We start from the raw sequence: 17,048 nt of genomic DNA, 5'->3' as shown, positions 1-17,048 counted from the left end.
GCAACCAGGGCATGGGGGATGGTAGAGACCATTTCTCTTATGAGATCTGTCTTGATGTGCCTCACTCCTGTTTCTAAATAATTAGGAGAAATGACCACTAGAAAGAACAAGCCTTTGGTATACAACACATCCCCTTTCACGCACACAATCCTGAAAAACAGCTGAAAGACCACATTTGGGGCAAGGGGAGGGGGACACTGGAAAGAAGAAGGAATGTTTTTTATGGAGCTGATTGGGTTGGGTTCTCTTTGGGGTGTGCCCCCTCCCAGACTGGTAGGAATCTCTAATAAAATCACATCAGGGATGAATGAAAGGAGCAGGGAAAACGGGGACAAGGACAGGAGAGACTTTGGGGAAGGAGGTTAAATTCCAACAAACTGGCACATACACAACAGGTGTTTGCTCAGAAAAATACAGTAAAATCATCATGCAAATAGAACGTTAAATCTGCTTTCCTCCAACAGGGCTGGCGTCACCTTGCGAGCCCTCATCCCTGAGGAGGGAGCAGGACAGGGAAGAAGGGAGGAGGAAGGAAGGTGGGACACTTTTTCCCATTCCTTGCCCTCTTCCTCCCACAGAACAAGGAAGAAGGGAGAAGGAAGGAAGGTGGGACACTTTTTTCCCATTCCTTACCCTCTTCCTCCCACAGAACAGTCCGTCTTGTGCAAACTTCACCCACTGATTTGGAGTAGGGGGCTACAGTTGGGAGAGAAATGGCTTGTCCCTCCTACCCAGCCTTACCCCCACCACAGGCAAAAGAAGGGCCTGATGATAGCTATGCCCCTGACCTTTCTTTTCTGCCTCATTGGGTGATGGTAGGAGGGGGCAGAAACCATTACAGGTTAATGCTCCCCCCAAAAAGTATTGACTGAGCAGAACTGATTACAAGACCATACAGCAGAGAAGCACAGGGAGGGAAGAGGTGGGGAGAGGAACAGGACTCCATCCCCCCGTGCCTGTCATCCCCCTTTTCCTGTACAGTTCTGTGCCACAGCCATTAGTCTTCCCTGCTTGGATGGCTTGCCATGCTGGAAGACTGCTGGGCCTGCTCCATGTGGTAGCTGGAGAGGTCTCTGCTGTGTTTAAGTGCCTCTCACAGCATTTACCTGTCTTGATTTGCTGTATTGTCCCAACATGGAGGGACGCCTGGCAGCAGTGATGCTCCCTTCATCCTCCTGCACATACACACATGCACACACGCACATGCGCACACACATGCCTTCCTCTGGGTTGGACCGGTTCTTTCAGCGTGGAGTCAGTCCCATGAATACCTCTGGACTCAAGGCAAATCGATGCTTTGACTGTGGGGAAGCAGGCTGACAGTGAAGGAGGCTGAGGCAATGAGATCGGTAACTGGCTTAGGATTGTTACCATCAGCATCCCTACAAGGAAGGAACCCCAAGCATCTTCACAGGTTTAGACCTTGGGGATCCCTATTCTGGTTTTTGCACATCAGGCTCTGCCTACTGCTGCTCCTCACTTACAGAAAATGAAGTCATGTCACCTGTGGAATAGAAACCAGCTCTCACAGCTGGCAGTGCTATTACCTGACAGACAATGGGCAGATTCTCTGCAGGCAGCATGTAAATCCCTCCCAGAGAAGCTCCTACACCCTCACCCTTCTGAGGAGTGCCTCAGAAAGGAAATAGCCACTTAGGAAAGGCCAGCACAACACAGGCCCTCACCCTTATCCTGATAGAGGTGAATGATTGTCAAGAACTGGGGTGTGCAGCTCATGGAGAGGAGGCCCACTGCGCTGCATAAAGACACACTCAGCAGGCAGCACCCCTGCCTGACAAGAAAACTTTGGAGGAGACAGTGCCAAGATTGTGCTTTGTTGGGCTGCTCAGAAATGGGGTGAAGTAAGAGCAGTAGGCTCATTCCCAGCTCTGTGGCAGATCTATCCAAGGGACCTACCAAGTGAAGCCAGGTTTTTGTCGAGACATCCTAGGATTCCTAAGAAAAGTTTGTCACTGTCACAAGGTGGAGGATTTAGGAGGCAGTAAGTTCCTCTGACTCTCATGAGGGCCTCTAAGTATTCAAAGGAGCACTGTCATCCAGAGGCTGTTATCCTCTTCTATCCCAGCACACACAGTGTGGCTGCACGCACAAAGGGAGCTTCTCCTGGAGCCATCCCTCTTGTACTACTCCCAGGCTCCATTCTCACGTCCTTTTTGTTTCCTATTCTCCTGCCTTCACCCTAGGCTGTCTCCTATCCACACCAGAGTGTCCATGGCCTATTCAAGAGGAAGCCACTTGGTGGCTTTTCTGTCAACCCAGTGAGGTGAGCAACTGAGATCCTATTCTTCACATCCACCTGCAAGCGAGGAGGATGGGTGATGCTCTTCTCACGCGCACCCACCCACTCCACACTCCATGGTGCAAGTTAGTTGGGAAGAGCTGCAGAAACCTGGTGTGGAACTTATTCTGCTCAGCTTCTCTCCAGGTCTTTTCCTCATAGTAAGGGAGGCATGAGCAGAGAATACCAAACCTACTGCACAAGGGCAGCCTAAGCATAGATGTGTATGGTGGGGAAGACCTCTGACCTGTGACACTCATGAAGAGATGGGAACCCTTTATACTTCTGAGAGACTGGACCTTCCTGCCTTTTCCTCCACCACTCCTTGAGGATCTGGCTTGCCATGCTGAAGAGCACATTCATATGCCCCCACCGACTGGCAGAAAACGGGCTCTGAACGGGCCTGGAGAATGCCCATCACTCCAGAATTGCTGGTGTTCATCAGCAATGACATGGCAGGAGAAGGGAAGGAGGAAGAGCAGCAAGGGCAAAGAGCTTGTTGTTTGGCAGGTCCTACTTTCTGCAGTCCTTTGCACCTCCTCTCCTTCCTCCAAGGATGATGGAGGTTCATGAAGTATGTAAACAGAAAGTGCAAGCCTAGGGAGGCCTAACAGCGAAGGGTAGGGTAGAGGAAAAGGAAAAGAAGGGAGATAACTTCTTCCAACAAATCCCCCCTGTCTTGGAAGGGGACCAGAGAGAGAGAGAAAAGCCTCCACTGCCAAAGGAAATAAGGGAAAAAGTAGTGATGGAAAATTTGGAAAAGTAGGTGTATTGAGTGGGCAGGAAAGCTTTTTAAACCAAAGTCCTTCCCTTCCACTCAAAAGAAAAATCAGCCCTCAACAGGAACAGAAACAGCAATAGTTCATAGTTGAGTTTCATGCTCAGTGAGTGTCCATCCCTGCCCTTCCCCTGCCACCGCTGCCACCCCCTCCCAGGCCATTCCCACCCACCCACACTCCAGTGTTGTTACCACAGTGTCAGAGCAGGATGCTCCTCCCAACCATCTACAGGCAGAATAATGGTCCCTGTAACACCGTAGAGACAATTCGGCATGTGTGTGTGTCTGTGTGTGTCTGTGTGTGTGAGAGTTTTTTGTTGTCGTTGTAAACTTTAAGAAACGATTTTGTCAGTTTTGTATTTGTTGGGAGTATTTTGTTGTTGGTTTATTTTTCACAGTCAAGTGGCATTTTTTTTTTCTGGTTGTTGGGGGGGGGTCTTGTTTTGTATTGTTTCCTTGGAAAGAGTGAGGGAGAGTCACAGCTTCTGCTGAGCAGAGACTCCTTTCCAGTAATCCAGGATGTCATGCAGATCCTCGTCCTTGGCAAACTGAACTTTCTTCCGTAGGGCATGCCCAGCCGCCATGTAAACCTCCTCCCTGTGATGCTTCTTGTAAGGCCGGAATCGCTCCCAGATCTTGTGGGTGCTCTCTGATGAGTACTCAGGGCTGGAGGAGTAGCCCGAGAAGTAGTGTCTGGGGGAGAGCTGGGAGTATGTGGAGTCTCGCTTGGACCGGGAGAGTGGCTTGAGGAATGACACCCGCTGGCTCAAGGTGTCAGCACTTTCCTCATAGTATAGGGCCGGGAAGGAGTGACGGTGTTCACTGCAATGGTAAGAAGGCTTGACCTCTAAGTGGTGGATGGTGCCTGGGGACACCAAGGGAAGACGATCCAAAGGGCTGTTGAGCGGGCTGCCCTTCTCAATGTATTTGGAGTCAGACTTGCTGAGTGGTGGGTGGTCAGGCACATCCAAGCTGAAGACCTTAGCGCTCTTGATGGAGCCACTAGAGGAGACGCTGCAGGTCTTTCTGGCCACGGCAGCATCAGCACTGAGCTGGCGCTGCAAAGGGTGGTGGGAGCTTTCCTTGTAGGGTGGGGAAAGAAAGCTGGGCCGCTCTAGCCCACCCGAGGAACTGGCTGGGATGGACTGGCATTCAAAGGCCATGTCTGAGTCAACACCAGTTCCACCACCCAGGAAGGAGGCTGTGTCCAGCTTGAGGGCATCAATGCAGTTGTTGATGATCTGATTGACCTTGTCTACCTCCTTGGCTATAGTAGAGATCTCAGCAGCTGAGCCTTGCCCATTGTCAAGCTCCCTCAGATCCTCATCCCGCTGGGTTCGCTCCAGCCCATCCCCACCACCAGTCCGCACCTCAATGTAGTTACCTTTAGTTGTGACTTTAGGAGTCTCCATCCCAGCCTCCATTGACTTTGATGGGGGCAACTTCTCCCCAATCATGGAAGGGAGGGAGGACATTCGTGAGACAGGTATGACTGGTGGCTCACCTAGCTTCTGGGAAGGATGGACCATGGTACTGGTATCAATATCTGATCCATAACGCATTTCCAGAATGGTTTTTTTGACATTGAGGGACTTCTGTTTCTCTTCCTGCATTCTCCGCTTCCGCAGGCAGTAGTACACCACCCCCAGGACAATGACCATCCCGAAGAGGCAACCCAGGGTGGTCATGATATAGTGTGTGGTGGTGGAAGTACTGGAAATAGGATCCTCCCTGCCTTTGCTCCGAGTTGCAAAGGTCAGGCAAGTGTGGTTGTAGCGCCTGTTGTTGCGGATGGAGGCCACACAGAAGGTATAATCAGTATGGGCCTTCAACTTGTTGACAGTGACATATTCCTTCTTGCTCTTAAGTGTTGCTATGTCAGAAACATAACTGTTGTTGTATTGGACCAGCACATACATCTTACTGTAGGGCATGGGGATGGTCACCATCAGGATGGCTGAGGTGATGGTGACATCATGGAGCTTGATGCTGGGACTGAAGGAGGAGTCAGTGGTGGAGGAGGCTGGAGGCTTTACTGAGAGGAAGTCCCCAGGGCTGATTGCTGAGCCCTCATCCAGGTCTCTCTGGGAGTCAGGGGTATAAGGGGTGGGGTTGACCCTAGAGAGGGAGGGGATGGTGCCACCTCTGCACATGGACTGGAAGATGGTGATGGCATTGCGGTTGTGGTGAGGCCGAGGTACCAGGAGCGGGTACCCAGCAAACTCCCGTGGAGTCTCACACTGGAGCCGGTCATAGTTCTTGGTGACATTGTTGAAGAGTGCCAGCCAGTTAAGGAAGCTGTAGAGGCTACAGTCGCAGTTGAAGGGGTTGCCAGCCAGCTCGCACACCATCAGATTGCTCAAGCTGGTGAAAGTGTTCCCCTCCAGGCGGCTGAGACGGTTAGATGACAGGTCAATGCTAATCAAGCTGGGGCACTCAGAGAAGGCAGTAGGGGTGACCAACTCAATTAGGTTGTGCTGCACAAAGAGGAACTGGAGACGGGCCATGCCCCGCAACATGCCCTCTGTCAGGTTGGTGAGTTTGTTGTAGCCCAGCTGTAAGACCTGGAGGTTTGACTGGCCCATGAAAGCCCCATCCTCGATATAAGAGATCTCATTCTTGGTCAGGTTCAAATCAGTCAGGTTGCCGAAGCGGTTGAGGGAGGAGTACAGCACCACTTTGAGCTTATTCTCGTTCAGACGCAAATCGTGCACCGTGCTGTTGATATGCTGGGGTATGGTCTCATAGGGGGGCTGGTTCTGGCTACAGATAGCCAGCCACACATAACCTTTGTCCCCCTCAATCAGCCAGCAGTCACCTCGCACGGTGGCGGGGGAAAACAAGCAGAGCAGTGCAGCTGCCCACAACGCCAGGCACATCATGGTCTGCAGTGGTGCCCTCATCAGGACAAAAAAAAAAAAGCAACGAAAAACAACCCCAAATCTCAGGACCACAGCAAAAAGAAAATAAGGGGAAGAGGCAAGGGCAGTAACTGGGGTTTAGCAATGGAAGGGCATGAGTACCCCAGTCCTATTGGTCATCACCATTATTTCTTCTTGTTCTCTGTGTCAAGCCAAGAGCATGGAGCAGAGGGAACACGTGCAATCTGCTTCCAGCATGCCCAAAAGCTATGATCATGGATGATTGGTCTGGAAGGGAACCATCTTGTGCTTCTTTTCTAAACAAAAATTCAGACCGAGGAAAACGAATCTTCTTTGATGCTCAAGAGTGACTTGCCCACCTTTTCCTTTTTTCTCCCTCCCACCCACCCCCCACCCACACTGAACCCACCCCAAAACAAACCCAAGTCGTCCCCGCCTCTAGTCTTCCCCAACCCTCCACGGAAGGGGAAGAACAAGGCAGGGCTGCCTCCTCTGTCGCTCACACTCCCTCGGTTCCTCCTCCTTCTCCTCCTTCTCTCCCGGGTTCCCTCTGAGAAGCTTCAGATCAAACGCATCGAAAACAAAAATACAGAGAGGGAAAGAGCAAATGTGCACAAGAGGGATCCATCTGCCACTGGAATCTGGAAAAGAAAGCACACAGGAGACAAGAAGAGGCATCAGCTGGAAGGGTCTTTGAGATAAGAGCATAGACAGCAAGGTTTCATGAGAAGAGGAAGATGGGGAAGAGACAGCATTACGGGGGCTGCAAGCAAGAGAGGAGTGGTACTGCCTGCCATGCTGATAAGCCTTTGAGAAGGGAACCCCCATGACCTATAATCTCATATCAGAGCTATGCAGAAGGGTACCCAGGCTCCCTTAACCTTAACTAATGCCATCATAGCCAGGGACCTGGGGGAAGGCAGTGGCATGGGGGTAGAAGCAGAGGGGAAGTGCAGGTTGGAAACATAAGGCTGTTATTGCAGACATCTCAAAACTCCTACTGTAAACAAAGGCAAGCCCCAAGCACAGCCAAAGCCATGGATTTTCATCTGCCTGAAAATTATGCACACAAAATGCACGAAGCAGGGAAAATGCAGACAAGCCTCCCTCCCTGGAAAAAAAAAAAAAAGAACACTTTTTTGTTTGTTTCCTTCCTTCCTTGATGCAAGATGAATAAATAATTCAAGCCACGTGTAAACACTTGTGCTCTAAAAATGGTTCCTGCCTCTTGGTGCAGGGACAAGGCTGTTGAGGTGAGCCAGCCCTGCTTGAGCATGCTGGGTGGAACACGCTGCAGGCAGTGTGTCAAATACCAGCCTCCAGTCTCCCACCCAGCAATGACAGCAGTCCTGAGCTGGAGGACATCACCCACCTACCCCTCACCAAAGGGAGGTGCACAGCCTCCACCGTCCTATTTTGCCACCTCTCCTTGGGGGCTATGAACGCTGCACCTTTGTGGGAAAGGACACCTTGCAGGAATCAGGGGCAAAGTGACATTTGCTTTAATGCATTTCTGGGCTCTGGGTAAGCTCCTGGTCCTGACTGAGAAGGGTAGCCTGGAGCACCCTTTCCTCCTGCTACAGCTTCAACCCTTCTCCTGCTGTGCTGAGACAGGAGCCTGGCAGAGGTGTCCTCAGGCAGTGCAGAGGAAATAATTTAATACAGCAGAGAAAACATGTGGGCAGTGCACCCTCTTTTTTTTTTTAATTTTGAAGGAAACACAGAGAAAAGGATTCTTAGTTAATGAAAAATAAAGATCGCCTCTAGCCCCTTTTATTTTTAGGGGAGGCTGCTCACTAAAGATACTGCCGAAGCTTTTGCTGCAAAAGCTGAACCAATTTCTATCAGAGACACAAAGGGCAGAAATAAAATGAAGGAAGATAAATGGAGGAGGAGTGAACCCTTGAGGAACAAGGCTTACGTTTGTGGAGAAATCTGAGCTGATTTGGGTCTGTGGAATTACCAGGCCAGCTGGATTAAGGGATCAGAGATAGTGTCACAGCGAAACACTTAAATATTCAATAATCCAAAAAGTAAAGCTAAGATGGAGAAGAGGAGGGGGAGAAGAGCTAGACCAATAGAAAAGACAGAGAGAAAGCCTCTGTTCCCCACAGCTCATCATCTGAGGCCACCAAACTCATGTCATTTATGGTTGTCATATGATGGCCTCCAGCTACTGCCTCATCTTTGCATCAGCCAGCACTGAAGCAGAAGGCAGAGGTTTTTACAGTCTGTTGCTTTGTTTCTCAGCCCTGTAATCCAATGAGAAATAATTTCCTGACACTGTCTCCCCAGATGCATCAGATAGGAGGCACATCTGCCTCTCCACAGGTTGAGACCCACAGGCCTCCATTATTCCTCAGTGCCAGTCCCCTGCCTTGTCCCACCTCTTCCAGAGGTGGCTCCATGCAGAGATACAGCCACTCCCCCACACCATCTCTGTTCCCTTACCTTCCTCTCTAATGCTCCTTCACTTTGCCTGGTCTCTTCCACTGAACAAGACTGGCAGATACTATCATGCGTTTTGCACATTGATGCTCAAAGTATGTCCACCCTAGGAGAGGCCAGGGCAGCCCCTGAGCAAGCAGTGAAAAGCTTAGCCTGCATTTCTCTATCCAGCATCCTTCTCTGAGCATTATGCTTTGGCCTTTCTCCTCTCACCAAATAGCCTGCGCAATATCCAACTCTATACAGGAACATTCCAGACCCCTTGCTTTGACTCCTTCTGGTAGTGCAGGCAGCTCCAAATGCTGTGCTGAAGTCATCATTGCCTGCTGCAGCTTGTTCATGGTGCACAGGGAGAAACTCTGGGGCCAGGACCACATTCCTCTGCAGCAGTCCCAGTGATCGCTGAGAGCCACCCCCATCCCACCCAGGGAGCTGCATTCAGGAGCACAGAGAGGACTTGGAAGGGCAGATGTCCTAGAAGCCAGATGTTCCCAGCAAAAAGGAAAGAGGTGGCTGGGTTGGGGGGAGGATGGAAAGGAAGGTGGTCTTTGTCCTCACTGTGTGTCAAAAACAAGGGGACCATGCAGAGAAGACGTGCTTCCCATTCACCTACCACCTTGGCTGTGCAACCTTGCCTCAGCCACAAGCCAAAGGAAGAGACAAGCCATTCCTCAAGCCAAACTTATTGGTCCCCTTGGATCTCCAAGGTGACAATGTACAAGAAATACACAGACCCTGCCATTCTTTCCCCAACACCTCCTGTCTCCTTGCTATCACACTGGTTTTAAGGGCCCTGAGGCCAGCCCAATCTGTGGCCTCCTCCACCCCTGCCCCCAACTGAGGACCCTGTTTCAGCTCACCCCAGTGCCATCAGTCCCTGCCCCAGCAATGCCATAGGAGCGCCGGTCTCCAGCTCCGCAGCAGCCCTGCCCTGCTCTTTGGGGAGCATCTGCTCCCTGACACTGGCAATTCACAGGCCAGGGGAGGCCAGGGATGGGGGTCAGAACCATGCCCTCCCTCAACTGTCTAGAGCCAAATGAACATAAATCAGACAGCACTGGAGTCCAACACCACAAGGAAGCAGCACTGTTCTTTCTGCTAGCCTGAAGAGTGCTGAGAGTTGGCTGTTTCTCTCCGTTGCTTCTCAGGCAACAGAGCAAGAAGATGCAGGGATGGAGGGTGGGCAGGGAGAGCAAAAGTGAGCAACTCCAGCCCAGAGGACAGCTGAGGAAAGGGGAGGAGTGAGTTGTGGAGAGCCTTGTTTGGACGGAGGCTCTGGTTATGGGCAAGGGGAAAAGTTGAGACAAGGGATCCCTTTTATAGGGCAGGTGCAAAGTCACCACCCTCCTGTGCTGGGCCTACCTGGCTGTAGGGTTCCAACACTCTTCAGTGTAACCCAAGACGGCTCTTACAAAGTGCTCTTGGCTCCTGGCCATCCTCATGTATGCGAGAGCATCAAGGAACCATAGTGGCACTGTGCCCATGAATGGCTGTACCCTCCTTAGCTGGCACAAAGTCAACCCATCAGCTCTGCTCAGAGGCCAGGAATTTCCCTCTGGTTTATTCCCTACTAATGAATGCCTCAATGTTATTGGTCTTTCTTTAGGGAAGAGCAGAAGGCCACAGGGATGGCTCCCCTGTTCAGAGGAGATAGCAGGGAGTGCAAAATGGAGGGAGGAAAGCCCCAAACCTGAGTCAGGAGCTGGATGTCCTGTTAGCCACAGACTTGGGGATCAAGGTGGCACAGGGCGTAACACAAGAGTACAGTCACACAGATGGCCAGATATAAGGACAGGCTAAAATACCACCACTGAAAGTGGTGATACAAGGTTGAGAGATAAGCTGGGGGTTGAGAGGGTGGAAGGACCACAACTGATGGAGGATAAAAGGTCTAGGGGCCACGGTGTAAAAAGACAACCAGGAAAGCCATATATAGCAGCAATTTTGGCCTGAAATTCTGACCTTGTCAACCTTGTCCTCCTGGGGCCCAGTGCACTAGAAAAGCCAGCGCTTAATTCTACCATTGCTTAAATGATGCTAAGAGCCTCCCATTAGAAATGTATGCATTAAAATCCTGCCAAACACTCTTGGCTCCTCTGGGGACACCCCGAAACCAGGCCAAAGCTCCTGCTGCTTTCTTATGCTTTGTGCTGCAGCTGGGCATCAGCCCTCTTCCCAGCTCAGTGTGCTGCCTGCTCCTGGCGGGCCTCAGGGCACGAACACCATCTCCAAGGGGCTCTGCCTCCTCCCTCTTGACTTCAAGGTCCTTCCAAGATTTCTCTAACCACTTTCCATAAAGGAGGCTTTCCGAGGGACCCTTGGTACTGCATGTTGGTGCCTTCCTTGAAGGGACTCTCCACACCTGCTGTATAATTTCTGTAATACACACTGGTCTAAGCATCACTGCAGCTGCTTCAAATCACCATCCAGAGGTGGTCCTTGCTTTTGCCCCTGGCTGTAGTGAAAGGCCAGTGCCATGGGAGAAGCTCAAGGCACAGGTGTGGCACTTACACAACACCAGCCTCTTCCCTCGCAGCCCTGCTACTTCCAGGGATGCTCCCATTTATTGCAGGAGTTACCATCAAGTCAGGCAGCAAAGAACCTGTGGCTGTGCCCAGAGGTGCTCCAGAAACCCTGAGAAGTTTGGGACCAAGAGAAGAGGGACCAGGAAACTTAACGACCTGTGGATTTGTGACATGGAAGACATTTGTGTGTGTGTGTGAGAGAGAGATAATGTCTTCTACTGCAGCTTCTCTGATGTCCACCAAAGGTTAAGCTCACACAGCATTCTTTCCTTTAATGGGGCTCTATGAAGGTTTCTGTCTCGCTTTCCATGTTCTCTAATTTATCCTCTTATTTTCATGAAACACATAAGATCTCAGCATCTCTCAGATCCATCCTAATGTTACATTTGTTTGAAAGTAGCCCTGTAGCTTCAAAAATCTAGAGGACGGAAGAGCTAGCTTAGGCAGAAACATAAAAACAAGAAAAAAGCTGTAGAGCTGCCCTAGAAAGTCATGCAACAAAAGGTGTTCTCATGTCACTAACCAGAAAAAGCCTTCATCCCTTACAGGGGTTGAAATGGTATCAGTGGGCCCTGCTGAAGGGTGGCTACTCAATGTAAGAGGCTCTATGAGTTTTGGCAGAGTGCTGCAGCAAGAGAAATCTTGTGGTTCAACTCTAGGCAGGTTCATTTCACCATATACAAATCCACAATGCTTGCTGGGAGAAAAATCGTCCCTCTGAAAGCTGGGCTGGCTCTGCCATGAGTGGGGAGGTAGCTCGCAGCTCCCAAACTCCAGCCATCCCTAAGACAAGGAAGCCCAAAGCACTAGGATCCCAGCATGACATTGCGGTGAGGAAGCCCACAAAACCACACAGGATCTCAGCTGCTTCTCACAGGACACTGCTGCAAGGATGCTCGCCGCTCTCAAATTCCAGCCGGTAACGATGGGGCCCTGCACAGAGGAAGGGTAGAGGGCTGAAACAGAGGTTGCAGAACTGCCCCAAGGACACACTGCTCTGCAGTCCTGGTCTTCGGCCAGTTTGGGGCACGGGAAGAGTTCAGGTGTTGACCTGAAGTTACCGTCTGCTGTACGTGTACACCCGGGCTCAAGCAAACGCACAGCCATTGACTCTGAACCTTTGCTGAGCCAAACAGCTTAAAGACTAACCATGAAAAACACTGACAAGATGCTGTATATAAAACCCTTGCTCTCCCACCGCGCCTCCCCAACAGCGATTAGATGCCTAATTTGTTAGGCAGCAAGAAAGAGAGAATGGGAAAGCTCAGGGGAGAAAAGCGAAGCAGCTCAGAAGCATAAAAGAAAAGAGAGAGCTTTAGAAGCGTAAATCTTATTTTAGAGTGATAAATACTGGCAGAAAGGTCTTTCATATGCCAGTGGTTCCCTGGCAGGCCAGAGAGCCACCTTTGTTTTCCAAAGCAAAATGGTTACCTTTTATATTAATACGATTATTGAAGATTAAAGGGGATTTGCATCCCACCAGCTCCACCCTGACAGCTCGCGGCGGCAGCCCACAGGAGGTTGCACACGGGGGTAGGCTTGGGAACAGCCCTTCCCAAGTAGAAGAGGATGTCAAGAGATTACAGGTTCCATAAAAAATATTAGCAGCAAGAAAGCCGCCTTCATTGCTCTCCCTCCAGGAGAGAGGGGGGGGCCTGGAAAATATCTCTCCCCTTAGTGTCATCCCAGGAGCCCAGACATGAGGCGGTGGAAGGGCTTAGAAATAATTCCTGCTGGCAATGGGGAGGGAGCGTGGGCTCTGTGTGACTGTCTGTAGGGACCCGCCGTAGGGAGCACAATGGCAAGACCATGCCTGTGCATGTACATGGGTGTGCACGGGTGTGAGTCACCGCAGAGAAAGGGGCGGCAGCGTTGGCTCCTGGGGTGCGAGGCGGAGCAGGGGGTGTGTGCGGAGGAGTTGCTATAGATGACGGGGTGGATGTGCGGGCCGGGTGTGTATGTGGTTTAATCACTCTGTGAAGCAGAGAATGAGTGCTGGCTCCTAGGGGGAGGGAGGGAGGAATTACCGTGGGAAACCAGGCAAAGCGCTCATTGTGAGCATGCGTGTGTGTGTGTGCATGTGTGTTTGCATGAAGCAGTCACCGTGGAGAAAGTGGTGGGAGCGTTGGCTGTGTGCGAGGTGCCATCGGGAATGGGGCGGGAGTGTGGGCTGCGCGTGGGCGTGCGTGGATCACGGGAGACGGCCATGGTTGTGTGAGTGTGTGCATGGGAGAAGGCCTGTAGAAAAAGGGGTGGGAGCACTGCTTCTGTATGTGTCCCCCCATGTGTGTCACTGTAGGGAGCAAGGTGTGAGGGCTGGCTCTGTGTGCTGCAGAGGAGGGCAGTATGTCCTGCATGAGGCCAGGAGAAAGTGTTGGGCTGTATGTGATGTCACTGCAAAGGCCCCCATCCCCTCAGGGTCACCATGACACCTCTGCTGTCCTGTGCTGTCCTTGCTGCCCTTTTTCATACAACAGCAGCTCCTGGCTTTTGCTGGGCTGTCTCTGAATGGCAGGGTCCACAAGTTGTTTGAGAGATGCCTTCACTCAAACCAAGTATGTTGCCAGTATTTCTGGATGCTAAATATGTCCCCAGCAACCCACCAGTGTCAGTTTGGAGTGCCACCAAACATGCTACCCTATAGATGGGGCAGAGAGGGGACATGGAGACATGCACTGTCTCTTGCTGAAGGGACTCAGAGCCTAAGGAATCAGACAGGTCCTGTGCTGGCTGAGGATAGCAATCACTTCATAAGGTGCACTGGCAGCCAGTTGTCCTGTGGAGGATACCTCAGGCCTGCAAACTCCTGTGGGGCACAGCATCCTTCAGTGTGCTCTCAGCTTCCAGCCAAGTGTCCATCTTCCCCTAAGTGTCCATCTGAGAGAGGTTACTTCATCAGCAGTGAGACCTCTCTATGAGTAGGACAAGCAGCCACCCAGTTATAATTCCAGCAAGGAAAGTCCAGAGATCAAGCCATCATCCCAGTGAGAGGAAGGGACTGCCCTTGCATGGCCTTCCCAGCCAGGGTATCTCAGGCAGTCACATGTCACTTCCCCAAGAAATTAGTCCACAAGATGTCCAAAGGTGGGGTAGACCCTGTGCTCAGATTTTCAGCAAATGGAGAGCTGACTAGAAGCAGAAGCTGTTACAGATAGTAGTTCAAATATGACAGATGCCATCCTGATCTGGTGTGGGGCAGAAGCAGAGGAAAGGTGTGGGGGGACATGGAGAAGCTGTTTCATTGCTGAGCCAAGAGTGAAATGCTGTGGCAGCATGGGCTAATGGGGACACTTCAGCCCCCTAGAGCTCTTCCTCTGGTCAATGCATGCCTGGATTCAGCAGGAGGAGCAGCCCCATGCTGGACAGGACATTACATTTCCACACGGCTGCTTCCACCTTCCCTCCATCCTCCCTGCCAGGCAATGGCACAGCTCAGCTCTGCTGGGAGGGGACCCTTCTCCTGGCCAGCTCGCCCACCTATATTTCAAGCTAACATCTGACATGCATTTTGACACAGCCGTGCCTCCCCTTTCTTTTCCCCACTACCTTGCCTTGTTTAGAGCCTGTTTTTTTATTCCATTGCCAAAACACAATGACTGTTATAATTAACAGATTATCTCAGTGCGACAGCTGCAGTCCTTTGAAAATTAGGTTGAATAACAGGATCCTGCTGTATGGTAATTTCTTTTCATCTCTCAAATATTTTTTCTCTCTCACTCCCGTTTCTGCCTCATTTCTTTTTTTCTTTCTTTCTTTTCTCTCTCCCCCCTCCTACCTTTCACCAGCTCCCTGACTGCATGAGTCATTTCCTTGGGGTGAGAGAAGCTGAAGGGCTCTCTCTACCTTCATCAGCTGTTTCCATTCCTCTTCTTTTACTACCAAACCTCGCAGAGAGGCAGTGTTTGCGAGTAGGAGCATAAACATGTCAGGAAAAAAATGTGCCCACCAGAAGCCATGGTCAGGGGTCCTCTTGGAAACCTCACTGGCTCAGAAAGGCAGCCCAGGGAACTGCATGGGAAGGGGAGAAACCAGGATGCAGTAGCCTGAACCACTGCCTGCAACTTTCCCACCGGGAGCTGAGTGTAACGGTGTGGCTGAGCGGTTTATACCGAGCTAGCCAGGGTGCTCTACCCACCCACTTACCCGTCTGCCTTCTTGCTGACTCAGTACCTGCCCCTGACTCACCACTTGCTCACTGAATGGGGACTGGCAGTACTTACACGGCATCCTTCCCTCTCGCTCAGGCAATAGCTCTGCCACTTACCACCCCCTCTCCCTATTATCCACCTACATCTGTCTCTCTACCAACTCAATCAACCCAAGCCAGCCAAAAAAGCAGCTTGCTGGAAATTCGGGGTTTCAAAACCAAAATCAGAACTGGTGCTGCTCCCCACTGGACCCAAACTAAAGGCTCTGGAAATCTCCTCCTCCAGGACTGGAGATCCCCTGGCCCCTGCCACAAACTGGACTGATCTGGTCACCGAAGTGGCTGGACTCCTCAGCCTCTGCTTGGGCAGACGTGCTAGCACACAGCATTTCAGGCTGCAAGGATGACCCTCCGGACATGTGGGATGGTGCCTTGGATTTGGCAACTGAAATTTTTCGAGTTCAACGTGTTCTGGACTCAAGAAATCTGCAACTTTGTCATCGACTGTACCAGGAGCATTAGTTAATTATTCTTGATGCTTGGCTTAAACTCATGAAAAAAGCCTTGATCCTGCATCGCTCATTTCAACAATGTCTGTAATCTATACAGCATTGCCTGTTACAATTAAACACTGCTTTTTCCTCTTGAAAAACAGAGCAGTATTCCTCCATACTGCTCATCCATTGCAGCCTAACCCCTCTCTGCAGAGGCTAGCTCCAGCTGAGTCCTGGGCCTCCTGCCTCCTCGGCGCAGCCATTTCCTCTCCTCCCATGGAGTTCCACCTCATTTATTTCCTTAGTCCCGACTCAGTAGAACAGAAACACTTTGTCACCATTATTCTGCCAAAAGCCAAGTAGAATCTTTCAACAAACACTCATCCATTCCATTGTATTTCAGCAGTCTCCAGTAATGCTGCTTCTCGTTGTCCATGATCTCCTTCTTTTCATCCTTCGCCACCCTCACCCTGTATTCTCCCTCTGCTTTTACTCCAGGCCCTGTGTTGGCTCGTGGCGCTTGCAGCACATCTACTCATTCATTCACTGTCACTTATCCAAATGCTACCTTCACTTATTAATTCTCTTTTTTTCTAGTAGCATCCCTCCTCTGAGTGCTTTGTACAGTCCTACTTACGTATCCAATAATAGTATTTTCCCCAATGAGTGAGTCATATACCCCTTTTCTGACATTTAGAATTCTCCTTGTTCTTTGAAACACATTTATTCATTCCCCCTCTCTACAATTACATATGTCTACTCATGGTGTTGCATTTCCTCCAGCAGCCATGCAGCAAACAGACGATCCACGCGAATAACCCAACAAAATAACGGTCTCTGCTGGTACCTTGTCATCCGCCACTTTAATTATGTAGGTCAGAGCTAAATCAAGCTATGAAGCAATCAAAAATAGGCAACAACTTAATTTAAAAAAACACCCCGCCTTTTCCTTTGTTCTTGCTCGGTCCAGATTTCAATCTTTTTTTTTCCTCACCTATTCACTGCTCTACCTCTTTTGATGCTGTTACTAGCGAAGTACATGGGGGCTGCAATTGATATTGGGCCTCTGGTTTGCTAGGTGCTGTAAATGTGTTCAGAGAGAAACAAACTTTGCTCCAGAGAGTGTCCAAGCTGAAAGGACAGGAAAAAAAAAGATTATAGGGGCATGGAAATGTCTTATCCATTAGCCCAAGTAATAGGTTCATTCCAAGACCAAGGAGTGAAGCCACATGCCCTGAAATCTCTCTCCAGAGGCCTTGTCAGGTACCCCTAGCAAGTAATTCATCTGGCAGTCCCTCTTCATTCCTCACCATAGCCCTTGCTCCTCCCACCACACTGTTCTTTGCTTCCCTTCCAGTCCTTATTCACCCTTGCATATGCCATATTTTATTTATTCCTTACTACTCCTCTTAATCTGCATAGGCCAAACCCTAAGCTCTGTAGTCACCCTGACTCATTTCCTACCCAGGAAAAGC

The 17,048-nt window shown here is 50.6% G+C and overlaps 1 protein-coding gene across 1 annotated transcript; it reads right to left on the bottom strand.

The window, feature by feature from the left end:
- Nucleotides 1-3,396: 3,396 nt before the first annotated feature.
- Nucleotides 3,397-6,280, bottom strand: ELFN2 (extracellular leucine rich repeat and fibronectin type III domain containing 2). The gene has a single exon (XM_010130154.2). It carries the CDS (start codon nucleotides 5,978-5,980, stop codon nucleotides 3,554-3,556), a length of 2,427 nt encoding a protein of 808 aa, XP_010128456.1. The 5' UTR covers nucleotides 5,981-6,280; the 3' UTR covers nucleotides 3,397-3,553.
- Between the last annotated feature and the right edge of the window lie 10,768 nt (nucleotides 6,281-17,048).

Source organism: Chlamydotis macqueenii, chromosome 1, assembly GCF_036417535.1.
Source record: "Chlamydotis macqueenii isolate bChlMac1 chromosome 1, bChlMac1.mat, whole genome shotgun sequence".
Taxonomy (NCBI): domain Eukaryota; kingdom Metazoa; phylum Chordata; class Aves; order Otidiformes; family Otididae; genus Chlamydotis; species Chlamydotis macqueenii.
This window is presented reverse-complemented; position numbering and strand designations above follow the sequence as displayed.